Genomic DNA, 17961 nt, shown 5'->3' with positions numbered 1-17961 from the left:
ACTAGTTAAATTATAAGCAAACAACAGTAGATACTCATGTTCTGTCCAAGAATCTGAGCTTTGTTTCCAACCTTTGTTATTGTTTATATTAAAACTAGTTTCTAACAAATCTTAAAATGTAAGCAACCCGTTTTATTTTCTCCTTTTAGTTCTTTACCTCCTTGATTGGTACAATATTATTTAGCAAGTTTAAGTATTTTAAGAAACACAAAAGTAATCTTATTTGAAGTTTTCAAATACTGAAGTACTAAAATGTTTATTAATCGTTGTATATCTGTCTCATTTCACAATCACAGACATTCCAGTGATATGTTTCAGAATTTCATTTACAAAATATCAATTGTGTCAAGACTGATTTAAAGGCTGTGTTTTTTTTTCGCTCAATCATTTCGATCATCAAATTATGTATTTTCATATATATAAGTTTCAAATACAGATTTTTTATTCAATGATGTCTTTTTTAGTTATTTTTACATTACAGCTTTAAATCGGCTTTTTAAGCTAAAAGTTGTGCCGACAAACGTAGGAATTAAAATGACTTTTTAATCAAAACTGATGTGAAATAACAGAACAATTCCAATATAAAACGGTGTGGAAAGTTTCGTATCTTAATATAAATGTGTTCCTGATAGTTTGAACTCGATATGCAATGTGGGCACTTAATTTGGGAATCAACGCCCAATCATTTTATTTCAGTTATTCCTCCAGAGATGGAATTTAAAGAATTTGAGCCGCGGTTTAAATCCGTCAAAATCCGCCAAAACCCGGTTTAAATTTAGCGCCGGCTTAAATCTTGAAACATTTGATACCATTTTAAGTGGAACCAACCATATTTAAACCGCGGCTTAAATTTAAACCGCCGCTCAAATTCTTTAAATTCGGCCACAGGTACTATTACCATGCGGTATATCGAATAAAGATTACATATCGAAATTTGTCGATATCAAAAATACAAGAGTTCACAGCTCTGGCATTGGGAATGTCATCTTTGCATTTACTCTTACAGTCCCTTAAATTCTGAATTAGGTTTTATAATCGATTTAGAAACAGAGACTTTGTGTTTGTTATGTTTAACATATTTCTCACGGACTATTGAGATAGAACTAGAGCTGTACTCTGCAGTCTGGACTATTGAGAGAGAACTAGAGATGTACTCTGCAGTCTAGAAAACCTCCCGATTTCATGTTTGCCGGATTCACAAGTATTCCTTTTAAACCTTTATTCAATTAGTAACTACATGTTTTTCAGATTTTTCTTTCAACTGCAAAGAATGAGATTACTAATAAGCAATCTTAATTTACTGCAGTTTGGACCCGCCTAACCATGATTGGTTGGCCCTAAGTTAATGATAGTGAATATGATTGGATGCGCACATCAAATTATGGTATAGGATAGGCAGGGAGTTAATTGGGAGGTAGGAGATTATTAGGTAATCAGTGGCAGGATGAGAAGGATACCTTTAACCCTATCCCCGCTGGGGTACTTGAAAACCAGGATACGCTTCCCCCCAGCGGGAATAGGGTTAATATCATTTCATTCCATATCTTCCAAATTTTTAATCAGATAAAAGACATCCTTGTAAATTGGGCATTGATATCTGTGCACTGAGGGTCAGTTGAAATTAGGCGTACAGTCCCTTTAATATCTCATTAAATCTGGTCCACCGTCCTGATAATATAATCGCCAAAGCATTTGCTCTTCGCCCTATCTTAAACATCTATGGTATAATTGTATTAATATACGTACATGGTGTCCCAATATAAACGACTAGGGTATAAATATAATCAAAATTTTAAAATTTTCAAAAATACATGACTGACAAAAAAGCATCAAATAGTGTCTATAAAAAAGTTATTCTGAATTCTGAAAGATAAATCGTTTTTTCTCCGGCCACAGTTGTTTTTGAAAAGTAAGACTAATACCAATACATAGCTAATAGGCTATTTAGTTAACCCTGAACATACCCAAATAAGTGAACGGTCCCTTCAAATTGGTTTAAAAATTTGGCTAAATATCTTTTCATATCCGTCAATTGTGCAGTTTTGGCAGACAACGTTTTATAAATTCCACGACGTACAGCCTTACCGTTTTAAAGGGAATACTGAGCTACTCTGTTACCGGAAAAGTTTGCTCAGACTAAATAACCGACGTATACTAAATTCCAATGTGCTTTGGGTCCCCCTGTGAAGAAGGGGGGGGGGGAGAATAATCTGAACTATTGAGTTGTGTTTGAGTTTCCACATAGATTTTTATATTAGCATAAAGCAGCTAGACTATAGAGAGAGATAGAAGAGCTTAAAGGGAATATAGACGTTATTTCATTCAACAGAGAAATTAATTCTATAAAACCTCGATTTATGATAAGAAAATCTCGTTCATTCTCTTTCACAGACAAATGGCTTTTAAGGATGTTAATGATAAAGGATGAGACTTCAAAGACGACTGTACGGAATTACTTCCGTCTTTTTTCTTAAATTTATTGTTTCCTTCCAACTGTGAACGTGTTTATATCTATGTCAAATCTTCTAATATCTCGTTGAAAGAGAGTAGTTAAATTAAACTTTGAAATTGTTTAAGGTCGTTAATAAAGTCTCATTTTTTCACTATAGTTTCAGTAGAAGTAAATATTTCCATTTACTGTTATAGCACCGATTGAAGGATTCATTTCTCCAATTGGATAATGAGATAGATAGAAAGATAGATGTTACCGCCATACTATTTCTATTGATTCAGAATAGACAACAAACACATGACTGAACCCTGATTGGATCAGGCGCTAATGGACTCGGCATACAGGAGTGCTTTGTGGGTAACCCTGAAAGAGGAAGATCATTTGAAACTACGTCTACTGTCCCTTTAAGCACAGGATATAGGAAGTTAATAAATGAGATAAAAGAGTAGAATGAAGATTAGAGAAAGATAAAACATCCATCCAAACAATTAGGTTGAGTGGTTGCAAGGGTAGGGTTGGCTATCTTCATAGTTTTCATAATTTAGTTTATAAATTATACACTTTGAAAAATGTATTGGCGCAGAATTTCTTCTGGAACATTTTGGAGGCTTAAATCTTTCAATCCTTTACATCCTTGAAATCATCTCTGGATTGTTTAGCAGAGGGCATCGCTTGACTTTAGCGAACCCCTTTTGCTTTTATAAAAAAAAAATTTTCTTTTTAAATGGCTTTTATTTACAACATTCAATCCATCCTGCCACTGGAGAAAGGTTAGATAAGAAAGGAGCAAGGTTCGATTAGAAAAAAGAAAGGTTCGATAAGAAAGAAGAAAGGTTGGATAAGAAAGAAGAAAGGGTAGATAAGAAAGGAGAAAGGATGAAAAAGAAAGAAGAAAAGGTTTGATAAGAAAGAAGAGAGGTTGGATAAGAAAAGAGAAAGTTTGGATAAGAAAGGGGAAAGGTCGGATAAGAAAGGAGAGAGGTTGTTGGATAAGAAAGAAGGGTAGATAAGAAAGGAGAGAAGTTGGAAAAGAAAGAAGAAAGGTTGGATAATAAAGAGGAAAGTTTGGATAAGAAAGAAGAAAGGTTGGATAAGAAAGAAGAAAGGTTGAATAAGGAGGATAAAGGTTGATTAAAAACTGAAAGTGCAAATGAAAACAATAAGTCTATAGTCTAAAGTTTAAAGAAACGAGAAATGTTGGATAAGAAAGAAGAAAGGATGGATAAGAAAAGAGAGAGAACGGTTGGAAGAGAAAGGAGAAAGGTTGGATAAGAAAGGAAAACGGATGGATAGAAAAGAAGAAGGGTTGGAAAAGAGAAGAAAGGTTGGATAAGAAAAAAGAAAGGATGGATAATAAAGGAGAAAGGTTGGATGAAACCTGAAAGTTCCAATGTAAACTATAAGTCTAAAAGATGAAAGAAAGAAGAAAGGTTGGATAATAAAGGAGAAAGTTTGGATAAAACCTGAAAGTTCCAATGTAAACTATAAATCTAAAAGATGAAAGAAAGAAGAAAGGTTGGATAATAAAGGAGAAAGGTTGGATAAAACCTGAAAGTTCCAATGTAAACTATAAGTCTATAAGATGAAAGAAAGAAGAAAGAATGGATAATTAAAAAGAAAGTTTGGATAAAACCTGAAAGTTCCAATGCAAACTATAAGTCTATAAGATGAAAGGAAGAAGAAAGGATGGATAATAAAGGAGAAAGGTTGGATAAAACCTGAAAGTTCCAATGCAAAGTATAAGTCTATAAGATGAAAAAAAGAAGAAAGGATGGATAATAAAGGAGAAAGGTTGGATAAAACCAGAAAGTTCTAATGTAAACTATAAGTCTATAGTCTAAAGATGAAAGAAAGAAGAAAACTGCTGAATAATTTATTCCTCTATATAGTTCTAACCTAGTCAACATTTATACCCAAACTAATTATTGATTAACAAGAACAAGAAATTTTTAATTGGATCAGGTAAACACTACTCAACTGAAATTTTTTTTTAATGAGGCATTTAACTTCTTCTCTGTTTTCCAGGCACGTGGATCCTGACTGTTCTGTTCCAGGCACGTGGATCCTGACTGTTCTGTTCCAGGCACATCCTGACTGTTCTGTTCCAGGCACGTGGATCCTGACTGTTCTGATCCAGGCACGTGGATCCTGACTGTTCTGTTCCAGGCACGTGGATCCTGACTGTTCTGAAAAATGGAATGAATTTAAGACTGGAGTGAGTTTAAAGTGTTGCAACACCTTGGCCTTTGATTTGAAAGTAATTGGCAAATTCTCTTTGATTTTAGCGTGAGAGCCTGCAACCTTTTGAATCACTTCGAAGGAGAAAATGTCGAGTTTTAAACCAATGATAAATAACTCGTAAGAATAAATGAAGTATAAAAGTTTTTTCTTCTAGAAGTTTTATGAAGTCCTATCAAAGATTTATGAGATACTATCAAAGTATTATGAACTTTTTCATTAAAGGGACTGTAGACGTAATTTCAATCGATCCTCAATGCATTGATTGGCGTACCTGATTCACAATCATACCCTGAAAAGTTATGTCTGATCAAGAAAACATGAATTAAATGGTTTTCAAAAGTTTTGGTTTCACTGTTAAAGTTACTTGTAGATATCTTGTGAAACATTTAAAGTTAGAATATCGACGATATCTTCCACGTTATTATAGTCAAGAACAGATTAAAAGGTATCGTTGTGAATCCGTCGTGGCCTTCTTTAAATACAGGGGCACTGGAAATTGCAACACCATTTACTTTAAAGCGAACTGTTATGGCAAACTTGTGACTGGTCGAATACAATAATATGATTTATTCTACTATGTAGATTTGTTTTGTATCCTTCATATCTATTTTTATTTTCCAACAAAATAAAAAGATACACAAAGAATACCACTGATTACATATTGATAAATTGCTCTAATAGACCGGGGGAACCTATTTACCATTTCAAGATCATTACCTAGATTCTGTGGGTCCCACTGAACTGTGAAATATTAAGACGATATTCAAGTAATCTACAATATTCAAGTAATCTACAATTTTTCAAAAGTATTTATTATTTTTAAATTTTCTGATTAATCCCAGAAATCTCAACCTAGTGCTAGCTTTAAACGATCCAATATGATGTGGAACACCCTGTATAGTGTATATGTTTATTATTTCATATTCATGAAGTAAGTTGTTTTACCGGTAGTTTTTAAATAAAGTGTGTGTAAAAATTAAATTTTACGAATGAATAGGATTGAAAAAGATAAAGAAAGGAACTGATGAAGGAATGAAATGAGTACGGATTGAAAAAGATAAAGAATGGAACTGATGAAGGAATAAAATGAGTAAGGATTGAAAAAGATAAAGAATGGAACTGATGAAGGAATGAAATGAGTAAGGATTGAAAAAGATAAAGAATGGAACTGATAAATGAATAAAATGAGTACGGATTGAAAAAGATAAATAATGGAACTGATAAATGAATAAAATGAGTACGGATTGAAAAAGATAAAGAATGGAACTGATGTAGGAATGAAATGAGTACGGATTGAAAAAGATAAAGAATGGAACTGATGTAGGAATGAAATGAGTACGGATTGAAAAAGATAAAGAAAGGAACTGATGAAGGAATGAAATGAGTAAGGATTGAAAAAGATTAAGAGTGGAACTGATGAATGAATAAAAGAGAAAAATAATGAAACGGAGTAAACAAGTAACGAATGAAACAGGATAAAGAATGAACAGTATGAACGCAGATATAATGTAGACTCAGGAGTCCCAGGACCGAGAATATATCTCCGTCAAATATTCTCTAGTTTCCTTGTATCCTTGGAGATAGATGGATATAGGATATAGATACATTCTAGTATCCTTGTATCCTTGGAGGATATAGGATACAGATACATTTTAGTATCTCGTATCCTTGGAGATAGATGTATATAGGATATAGATGCATTCTAGTATCCTTGTATCCTTGGAGATAGATGTATATTAGATATAGATACATTCTAGTATTCTTGTATCCTTGGAGATAGATGTATATAGGATACAGATTACAGATACATTAAAGTATCCTTGTATTCTTGGAGGATATAGTTTACAGATACATTCTAGTATCCTTGTATCCTTGGAGATAGATGGATATAGGATTTAGATACATGCTAGCATCCTTGTATCCTTGGAGAATATAGGATACAGATACATGCTAGTATCCTAGTATCCTTGGAGATAGATGTATATAGTACACGGATACATTACAGTATCCTTGTATCCTTGGAGATAGATGGATATAGGATTATAGCTACACTCTAGTACCCAGGAAGATAAAAAGATATATGATACAGATACACTTATAGTTTTCTTGTGCCCTTGGATATAGATGGAAATAGGATACGAATCCACATGTCTACCATTGTTTAGAATCGACAGTCAACAAAATCAAATTGTCTTAAATCAAATTGTCTATGAGTATTAGAAAGCAAATGTCTAAAATCAACATCTAAAAATATGTACATTTAACATCAGTTTATTTATGAATATTTAAAATCAACATATCTACATCTTTCCCCCAAACTCTGATTTATTTTTACAACCCAATTTTGCAGACCTAAGATGTTTCAAACTGTGAATTATGTTATATTAAATAATCTAAGTTTGAAATATCAAAGGTTTAAATCATCAGGTTGCTAAAGATATAGGGATTTGAAAATTTGAATTTGCGGCAAAGACTTGCATTCCTAATTTATTGAATCGACATGTCTAACATTAAGATAAAATGCAAACTGTAGAGAATGGTTCTGGTTTAAGTCTTGAAGCACGAACACTACAGATGGATTCACCAAGAGTAAATTTTGTTATTTTTTTTTTAAATAAACTGCCACCTTCAGTACTCTCTTATTTTTGAGGGTTACATACTCCAAAACAATTGTACCCCTATTATTTAAATAACAATAAGGCAGCTATCGCCGATTTTGAAAAATCCGTAAATTTTTTGGAGAATCCGCAATTTAAAATCATAAATCTTGAGGTTTAATTAAGCTTAAATATCATTTACAATCGGGCATTGCATTCTTTCTCATATTATAACATATTAAAAAAGAAATTATTTTAGTTAATTTATTTAAATCAATATAGTAGAATCAAGTAGTTTGCACAGAAAAAATCTATTACCCCACCTTACCACTAAAACCTATTATTTCTTTGGTCAGAGAACTATAACCGAATAGTTTAGTTTGGATTACATAGAATATTCATTTAAGAATACAATTGCTTCTTGTCATAACCAAAGAATAAGATGAAAAGAGGATGATGTTATTACAAGTCTCATTTTCCTCCCATTCCCCCTCCCATTCCCCTTCCCATTCCCCCTCCCATTCCCCTTCCCTTTATAATATAGATTAATACCTTTCTTAGGCTTTCGGATCCAGAAAGAAATTTCCGATAAATTTCGACAAGCACAGAAGATTTAGTCTTAGTGGGTAAGAATTTATGTTTCTTTGAAGAAAAATTTTAAAAAAATTTTATGCATGAATATTAGAGATCGGCACGTTCTGCTTTTTTCATTTCGTTTGTTCATAGTTCGTGAACGGCATATATTTCGTTCGTTAAAAAAAATTATTTCGTTCGTTCTCAAAATTATCTTTAATTTTCCATCTATGCTGTTCGTTTTTCTCAATGAACGATTGTTCAGTAAATCTTTTGTGCAGTAAAAACCGTTTTTTCTTCAAATTCGTTCAGAAAACTCGTTCGTTTAAACGAGCCTTTTTATCCCTGGAACTTCAAACCTAATTAGAATCAACTGATAGAGTTTGGTATATATATAAACAACAATTAATGAATAAAAAAGTAATCTTATCATTGTCAAATCAAACCGGTTACTTGCAAACTTAAAATCAATTTGTTCGGATATTTTTGGAAATATGTTCATTTTTCTTTTTTTTTGGAAATGATCTGTCTGCAAATCTTTCTTCTCGGACATTTTCAACAAGAACGAAAAAATATTTCGCGGATTTTCCTGTTCTCGTCGGTTAAAGATTTCAAACATTTGAAAGAAATCGATTTTTGTATACACATCTATATATAAGTTTGGCTTGTCTGTCTGTTTGTTTGTTTGTATCCAATAAACGTCAAAACGGCTGAACCGATCGGGCCCAAATTTTTTGTGGGACATCACGTGACCACAGGGAAGGTTTATGAATGATAAAATTTTTTAAAAAATGTGTTTTAAAGGTTTTTAATTTTGTAAAAAAAAATTAAATTCTTGAAAATCCTCGAATTTTTTTTAAAAATCCGCAAAATTTTTTTCTTCTTTGTTTTAAAATGTAAAAAAAGAACATGTTCACAATTTAAATAGAAGATGGGCGCGAAGCGCCCTAAAAGCCTAGTTAATTTAAATTTGACATAAACCTTCCCTTTTGTAATGTGGAGTTCTACAAAATAAATGTGAGCCTGATCGGTTTAGCTGTTTTTACGTTTACTGATTACAGACAAACAAACAAACACCCAATACATAGAATGATATTTAAATATCCTAAAGAGCTTAATTTGAGATTTAATTTAATTTTTAGTTTGCTGATATTCAGCAATTTACCTCCCTTGGCTGAACTTGCTAAAATTTTAAATTTTAAGAATTTTGACTAATCTCTCAGAAGAAAACGAAATATATTCATGCTTTAAGTTCTTGTCAGGAAGAAAAGAGTGAAATTCTTATCGTGTTCTTTTTCCTTTAAATACGATATTTCACATATCGTATTTAAAGTAGGGTTTCAAATCCGCATTCTATTGCGCGGAATTGCGTTCAAATGTTCTCGAATTGTGCACGGAATTCTCAGGGCTCGCAACCCTATAGATAATGTCGCAAAGGATTTTAAAATTTGCAACTGAAATATTTATATTAAAAAGTGCCCTTCAGAATTATATCAGTTGAAACAATTACAAATTACAAAATTTTTAACGTTATTTCTAAGAAAAAGGAAGAACAATGACGACATCTATTCCACAGTTTTCTGGTTCTCACTTCATTATAAAGAAGTTCTTTATCTTTTCTTTATTATTTCAAAGTCCTGACTTTGAAATACTTTACATAACTGTTAAAAATTAAAATTCATACATCATGTATACTGCAAAAGAACTTTTTAAAGTAATCATAAACAGTGGTCACTATAAGAATTCAAAATTTAAAGACGGCTTTTTATCAACAAAAATAATGAATCGTTTTTTTCTTGTATTTTCTGTTAAAGTATTTGTACATACTAACTCTTTGAATATTGAATTATGTAACGTAATTTATTGGAGCCCAGATTGTCCTGATTAATTAATATTTACAAATCATAGTTGAAGCTGATAGGTCCCTGTTCTCCTCTTTCAAATCCATCTTCATGAGCAAAACCATTCACCACCACACCGCCAATAACGTATCTATGTTTTTCATCTCTTTTTTTTCGAGGAACTGGGGAGCTGATACGAAAACAGCTACAGCTACAGCAGTTCTCCAGACGCAGAACATAAATCAATTAATCTACCCCTTGGCCCTTAACATTGATTTATATTATTTAATGTTATGTTTCTGCGTAAATAAATAATATTTGATTTGATGTGATGTGACGTAACATGGTATGTTCATGTAGTTGTATTTAAAGGGACTGTACACGTTAATTTCAGGTGACACTCCAATGATAAAGTGACATGTCCGATTCACAGCGGTGTACCATGAAAAGCTATGTCCGATCAAGTATGAATTAGATATTCATCTTTATTTCTAAATTATGAAATATATCAGAAATAAACACATTTTCAGATTATAGAAAAACAACCTTCCACATAATTGATCAGATTAAGGTGTCAAAGGTACTGTTGTGATTCGGGCATGCCCTTTTTTCAATGGAAAGTCACTTGAAGGGTTACATTTTGTAACTTTGTACATTTTGTAACTTAGTAGTTAGTTTGTTAGTAAGTAAGGATTTTTAACCCACATGGCACATAGATACAGACAGCTATAGAAAGTTGTATCAATGTTCAAGACCTTTTCAATAATAAAAATAGTACAAAATGACCAAAAAGTTGTAACTTTGGATATTTTATAACCTTGGACATTTTGTAATTTTGGGCTTTTTGTTATCTTTGGTGTTTTGTTATTTGGGTGTTTTGTTTTTGGACGATTTGTAACATTGGGCGTTTTGTTTTTGGGTGATGTGTAATTTTGGGTCTTTTTTATTGGACTTTTTGTTATTGGACATTTTGTTTTTGGGCGTTTTGTATCCCCTCCAATAACTTCCTTTTGATATTTTAGTCTGATTTGATAAATTTTATAATTATTTATTTTTAGAATAAACTCTAGTGCTTACGGAGTCGGCCTTTCAAGGTAATTATACATATCATATTATGCACTTATGTATGCCTGTGTTGTGTATTGTAGTTGTTGATGCCAATTTTCATGCATTTTTTCTATAAAATTATCTTAAAAAATTTCGTATATATAATGGTACAAAAACACTTGTGGCATGTTTGTAGCAAATTTATGCCTAAGTTTAATACGCATAGACAAAGAATTTTCAACACTTCAGATTTAGATAAAATTTGCTTTTCAAACTTATAACATTAGATATGGATAATTTTAGACATCCTTAATTAATTAAAGTGAACCAGAAAACAATGGAACAGGAAGACGACATACTTAAGTTTATTTAATGTTGTTATAAAGCAATTATTTTTACTTATAGACACTTATTAAATCACTAATTTAGTTAAAGATTGTAACTGGATTCTAAAAGTCCTCTTCCTAATTCAGAATTTTATGATTATCACTGTAGCTCTTTTGAGCATCCTTAATAATACCTTCTCAAATTTCTTAAAGAGACTGTAAGCGTAATTTTAAATAACACTCCATGCAAAGATGGCAAAGCCCGATTCACACACAACGGTTTCCTTATCAGCTTTGTCTGATAAACTATAAATTAGAAATCAATGTTTATAATTTAGAAAACTGATTATTTTCAAAAAAGATTTCTCCACAAAAGTGACTCCTGCATTTCTGTTGCAGGAAAACATAGAGGAATTATCAGAATTGAACACTTTTAAACTTTAAAGTAGGGTTCGCTTGAAATTATATTTAATGCGTTTCCTCCAATTAACGTGCCACCACAATGTGCTTCCAATTGTTTACGTCATAGTGCGTTCTTCTTTAATTCATAATATCAGGGGTCCATATAATTCCATTTCTGATCCCAAACGGGATCGGGGTTGAAAGTACATTTAGGGGCATGAAAGTACACATTATATGTCATTGTGAACTTTAACAAGTTTTTGTGTACGTATACTACACTTCAGAAATGTGTACTGCATTTGAGGTGTTAAAAGATGTAAATATTAGTATCTAATAATATAAGAGATAAATTATGATATACAGAAAAATAAACACTCCCTTGCAGTTGCAGTAAACATTCTGCAGTATGGAATTTTTTCTGCAACTTGACATTATACTTCCAATTGTTTTCAATAACAACATGGTTTATTTCTGCCCCAAATATCAATCAATCAACAATGGGATTGATCAGATGGAATAATATAGACCCCTGTATATCTTCCTTTAGGATCTATACAAAAAGGAATGTTCTTTTCCTTCATTTAACAAAAATCTGACAAAATGTGTATTGGAATTGGAATGACAGAAAAAATTTCCTTGTGTAAAATATACACAAATATAAAACAAGAACAGAAAATATTGTTAAAAATAGCGTTTCGAGTACTATAATTGAAAGTAATAATATTTTTTTTAAATAAACGTTATAAAGTTTGCTTGATTTTTCTAAAATATTTTATGTCTGAAATAATAGGTATTTAAATACATTAAATCCATGATGATGATGATGATGATGATGATGTTTAGATAATCGCCAAAAATTAATTGTTTCAGAAGTAGTTCCATTCACGTGGGTCGTCTTGCCGCATTTTCCTCTCCAACATTCCGGCCTAACAAAAGTATGCTTTTGAATCATTTGATAATTTGAAAATTTGAAGAAATCACAAGTAAAAAGTTAATTTAAATTTGTTAAATATAAATGTTTTTAATCTTTTCTCAAAATTTCATAAAAAGTTCATTCTTTCATTCCCTTGAATAAGGTTTCAACTGAATTTCTGCACTGTATAATTCTGTTGGACACCAAAATTTAGATACAGAAGATTACTGGTATGACTTTGTGACTTTGTAGCGTCAGATTTGATTTTATGCACATGTATGAGAAAACAAATTTATCCAGTTATACAATTTTCTAATCCCTATATATCTGCAATCTTATGGTGGAAACCTTTGATATTTCAAACTTAGATTATTTTATATCTAACACAATTTACAGTTTAAAATATCTATGGCCCACAAAGCTGGGTTGTTTAGATATAGGAATTAGAAAATCTGACAAATTTGTTTTAACAGAATTTTTTCCTAAAACCAGATTCACTGTTCCGAAAGCAAAGCTTGGACAAAACTGATGAAGAGGAGACTGAATTCCTTCTTGAGAATCAGCTGACGTTGGAGGATCAGCTGATCTCTGATAATCAGCTGAGTTCTGAAAACCAGTTATCCTTGACACCAAGCGATCAGCTGTTGGTGTCCGATCTAGTGCCACCAGAAGAAAGGAATAATGCAAAATTATTATTATTATTCCTCATCACTAGCATTTATATGGTTTCACCGCTTTGTTTTCTGGCACTAAATTTTGCTTAAAAAAGAATAAAAGACATAATTTTAATTAATTATCAATTTGTAATTAAGTTAAATATTTTCCCTTTTTTTTAACAATGAAGGGATGTTATAAATAGTCATAAAAAAAATAAAAAAAAACACCGTTATCTAATATATCTAGATAATTAGCCCGTTTTATCTAATTCTTGAAAATGAACTAAAACTTTAAAATTGAACTAAATTTTCAACTCTGAAATTCCACATGTTACCGTGCATATATACAATTTAAATCCCTATAATTGCAAAATGAATTTTGTACATGAAAAAGATCTGAATTAAGAAGAAGAAGCTTTTTAACAGTTTATCAGATAGATCTCCATTGTAAAAACTTAAGGTAAGATTAAACTAAAATCAAAATATTACTTTAAACATTCTTATTTTGATAGACATTCCTAATTCACAGCGGTACCCTTTAACTGGTGATCGATGACAGAGAACTCAGTGTTTTTCTCTCTTTTTATTTCACTTGAATATTAATATATTGTATTCGTAAATATTAAATAATTTGCGAATAAACAATTACAAGGGTTTCTGCAGTTTCTGCAGAAAAGGTTTGTCTTCCTTTACAGGGTACCATTGTGAATCGAGGATTTTCATCTTTTAAACGGAAGGTCGGGTAAAATAACGCACACAGTTCCTTTAAAATCCCAACGATACTTTCACCGTGTGTTTGATTTTCAGTGGTAATTTGGTAAAGGAAGAGTTCTAAGGTTAAGTTACAAAAGGAATATTTCAGTTCAAAGGTTTATGCTCAAAACTTTATGATGATGCATTCATTTTACTAAAAGGGAAAAAGGGAAATATAATTACATTTAAGGGAACTTCTGTTCATAGAGTGACATTTTCGATTCACTAAGAGGTTTAAATTAAGAAACAATTAGGGAAAGCTATAGAAAACGTCTATTTGAAGGTCCCGGGGCATTGCCAGTAAAAAAATTGGTGAAAAAAATTAAAACAATGAAAAATTGAAAAAAAATTCGAATATTTTTAGTCTTAGTCACCCCAGGCCATCCAGTAGTGTCCACAAAAAACTTCAGCCCATTCGGTTCAGCCGTTTAGCCGGCCAGAGGGAATATATACGAATGTTTTGTTTTATTATATAGATTATACTCAGAGAAAAGTTTAAACCTCTGTTTTAAACATCTTAAACTCAAAACTTAATAATCTCTATTTATGTAGATCTATTTTTATAGTCACTATGTAGATCTTTTTTATAATCTCTATGTAGATATATTTTTATAATCTCTATGTAGATATATTTTTATAATCTCTATGTAGACCTATTTTTATAATCTCTATGTAGATATATTTTTATAATCTCTATGTAGATATATTTTTATAATTTCTATGTAGATATATTTTTATGATCTCTATGTATTTTTATCAAATAATTTTCAGATCATTGCTTCAAAACGGACTTACAAGCAGTGACCCAGGTGAATTAATTTTAACTATCAGAAAAATTAGGAAATCTGTTAAACTTTGTTATTTTATTTTAAAGCTCAAAAACATCTTCAAAAATTAAAACAAACTTTGTTAAACTAAACTAAACTAAATTGGTAAGAGTAATCATACTTTTGCCGTGGCTTTAAAATCCAAAACATTAAGTGTTTACAAACCAAACCAAATGTACAATCGTAACAATGTGTTCATTGGATTATTTGAAATTATTATTTTAGTTTAATAGTCGTCCTTCCTTCTACAATTTTATAGGTCTCACTGTATGTATATTTTGAAAAATAAAATTAGATCACGGAACATTAACTAACAAATGTTTAAAATAATTTTTTTTTGAAAAATTGTTGTTCTTGCAAATTTTGATGTTGAAAGAAAATAATGGCTAAAAACGACCCATCTGTAGGAGAACTGGATGAAAAAGATGAAGATGAAGAACAACAAGTTGATATTTTGGAACAAAACAATACGGAACAGAATTTTCCGGAACCGAAGACCCCGGAAGAACATAAGATAAAAATGCGGAAAAGAGAAGAATATAACGGAAATCCGGAGAAAAAGGAGACTGAGAATAAGATCATGGAAGAGTGGCTGGAATTTGAGAAAATGTACAAACATGAGAAGAACAGAGAAAATGGAATGGATTCCTCCCCCTACTGTACGGATAGTATAAAACGTAGGTTTTCTGAAATGAATGAAATTGTTCAGAAGGATGTCTTTGCCACGCCTCAAATTTTTTAATGGCTATTTTTTTACAACCTGATGGTACAAAAATGTTGATTCTTCCAACTGAGATTATTTGTTCTAACAGAATTTAAAGTTTGAAAAATCTAAGGTCTACGACACCAGAGATGGAATTTAAAGAATTTGAGCCGCGGTTTAAATCTGCCAAAACCCGGTTTAAATTAAGCGCCGGCTTAAATCTTGAATCATTTGATACAATTTTAAGTGGAACCAACCATATTTAAGCCACGGCTTAAATATAAACCACCGCTCAAATTCTTTAAATTCGGCCACAGGCTGCAAATATATGGGGATTTTAAAATCAGAGGTTGTGGCAAAGGCTCATATCCTAAAATTGAAAATATGTATAGGTCAATCCAAAACACAGTTCAAACTACAAAGGACTTGAGTTTTGAAGCTTATAATTTTTTTGTATGGCAGGGATTGTATTAAGCATAATAATTGTTTGCTTTTAAAAGATTTACAATGATTGCCATTGTTAAACATTTTTTAGACAAAAATCTATTGCAAGGACGACATTATATAAAAAGCTCTATTTTATTTCAAAATCCTAATTTTCAATAGTTGAAACGACACCTGCACCAAAGGAATGTCCGATCCACAACGCAACCATTGAAAGCTTTGTATGGATGCTGAAGAACGTAGCATCCATACAAATTCGGAAAGTTGCAAAATTCAACTTGGATTGTAAAAAAATCAATTTAATTCCAAAGAAATCATTCAGAAATTACAACCTGCAGTGAAACCCTTAATAACGAATACATCGAAAGAATTCATCAAATGTCGTATTCTTCACTATCTGATAATGAAATGTTGCAGATATTTAGTTTTTTTAATTAAATGATTATATAGAACTCTTTAACACTGTTCCCGCATATTCATGGCTATTTGAAAAATTGTCAAGACGACATTTCCCTGTGTAATCATCGATAATTTTTCGACGCATTCGTATATAGTTGAATAAAGGGTAGATCTCTGTCTTTGTTTTCTTCTTTATTTTGCTGACCACTGTATGGGAAATATATTAGGGACAAGACGTGAATCCCTTACAAGGTTTGCAACTGGAGCTAAAGAACAGGTACTTTTTTTTAAAACTAACGATATTGATTGCGCATTTCTTGCTTTTAATGAGCAATAGAGAAATTATCAGTAATAAACATTTACACATTTTCGTCATTTTTCACATACACCATGTTTAAACAACGTTACATTTACATCAAATTACAAACAATTGTTTATGTAATGGCAATAATTTCAAAGTAAACAAACGCTTTTATCTAATTATGAAATAGATAAATTAGTTTTCTTGCTTATAGAATAGTTAAACAGTTCAGTTTGCATTAAATATATTTACAAAAAATGGCTGAAAAACTAATTGTTTATTACTCCGTACATCTCAATACCAGAATACCCTTGTAACTAATTATTTGGCTGTCTGATCCAGATTCTCATGAAATCTTATGATGTCCATTAAAGGGAGTGCCGGCGTAACTTCAAGTGATGTTCAGATACCAATTTTCCTATTTTTTCTAGATAATGATGTTCCAAACTCCAACTCCAATTAATTTTGGTTAAATATTATTTTAAATATTACAGAATCAGTCCAGTATTCATTGAACATTTTTAGTTTTGAGTTTTTAAAAATCTACTGAATATTATCATAAGATGATAAGCGTATCTCGGAAACGGGTTTTATATATATAAATGTTTAACATTTTTTTAAGTATCTGTATTTTCCCTTTAAAAAGATTTCCAAACTATTGGAGGAGAAACAATTATTCTTTATCGATTGTTTTTACTTTCATTTTGAGGAATTACATTTTTTAATGATTGGAAAGTTTATCAACGGAGAAATTTTTTTATCTGAAAATCTAAGCAATTCTCACACTAGCTTTATTAAACTTTTCCCCCCAGTCCTATTAAGACAATGTCATAGATCCTTCTTTTTGTTGTTAATTTCCCCACAAAATAGAGATAAAGGGTTACCCACACAGGATGACACGAAAATTCGAAAATTCATAGTTTCCTGTAACTGTTATAAACATGTTTCATCATATGAAATATTATTTTGTACAAGCTTGGGAACTCAGCTTTGCCTGTAGTATTCCCTATAGAAGACAACCAGGCTAAGAACATTCACGTGGTTCTATTGAGTTTTCCATTTAAAATTTGAGACAAATATGGTCAAGGGGTTTAAGAGTTATCATGGGACATCCAAACAAATAATAGACAGATAGACAAATGGAGAGTACTATTGTATAAATATAAATATCTTTAAATAACTTTATTCGGCACAGAAACTCGTGTTGGTCGTCATCAAAAGAGCATACTTTATGGGTAACCCTTGTAACTTGTCATGAACCAGTGAAAACCAGAAAACTCTGGAATAAGATCATTTTAGGAAAGTTTGTTAAACGAGAAAAGAAAATAATTTATCAGCTAAAGGGTTTGGAATTTTGAGTTTTGATGAGCCAGTTGTGAGCCATGATAAGCTGGGAGCTGCCGACCATAGCAGTGTTGATCAGGATGCACTGTTCGAGTCGATCCTATCCATTTTCGGGACTGAGTCCTGTTGGCAATATACTTTT

The 17961-nt window shown here is 31.4% G+C and overlaps 1 protein-coding gene and 1 long non-coding RNA gene across 2 annotated transcripts; both read left to right on the top strand.

Annotated features, from left to right (window-relative positions):
• Positions 1–7212: 7212 nt before the first annotated feature.
• On the top strand, positions 7213–13156 carry LOC111709824 (uncharacterized). The gene is made up of 5 exons (XM_023483739.1): positions 7213–7282; positions 7852–7916; positions 10763–10798; positions 12350–12414; positions 12885–13156. Exons 1-5 carry the CDS (start codon positions 7214–7216, stop codon positions 13154–13156), a joined length of 507 nt encoding a protein of 168 aa, XP_023339507.1. The 5' UTR covers position 7213.
• A 215-nt stretch (positions 13157–13371) lies between these two features.
• On the top strand, positions 13372–16938 carry LOC111709837 (uncharacterized). Its single transcript, XR_002766950.1, has 5 exons — positions 13372–13508; positions 14573–14610; positions 15036–15305; positions 16402–16451; positions 16907–16938. It is a non-coding gene; the product is annotated as an uncharacterized LOC111709837 (long non-coding RNA).
• Positions 16939–17961: the final 1023 nt, after the last annotated feature.

This window comes from Eurytemora carolleeae, unplaced genomic scaffold (genome assembly GCF_000591075.1).
Source record: "Eurytemora carolleeae unplaced genomic scaffold, Eaff_2.0 scaffold695, whole genome shotgun sequence".
NCBI classification, from domain to species: domain Eukaryota; kingdom Metazoa; phylum Arthropoda; class Copepoda; order Calanoida; family Temoridae; genus Eurytemora; species Eurytemora carolleeae.
This window is presented reverse-complemented; position numbering and strand designations above follow the sequence as displayed.

Bases quoted from the DNA above. Each gene is read 5' to 3' on its own strand.
- LOC111709824 (XM_023483739.1), top strand. From the start codon at position 7,214: ATGCAAACTGTAGAGAATGGTTCTGGTTTAAGTCTTGAAGCACGAACA. The intron at 7,917-10,762 runs GTAAGAATTTAT...ATTTATTTTTAG, and splicing joins AGAAGATTTAGTCTTAGTGG to AATAAACTCTAGTGCTTACG. The intron at 10,799-12,349 runs GTAATTATACAT...TAATTGTTTCAG, and splicing joins TACGGAGTCGGCCTTTCAAG to AAGTAGTTCCATTCACGTGG.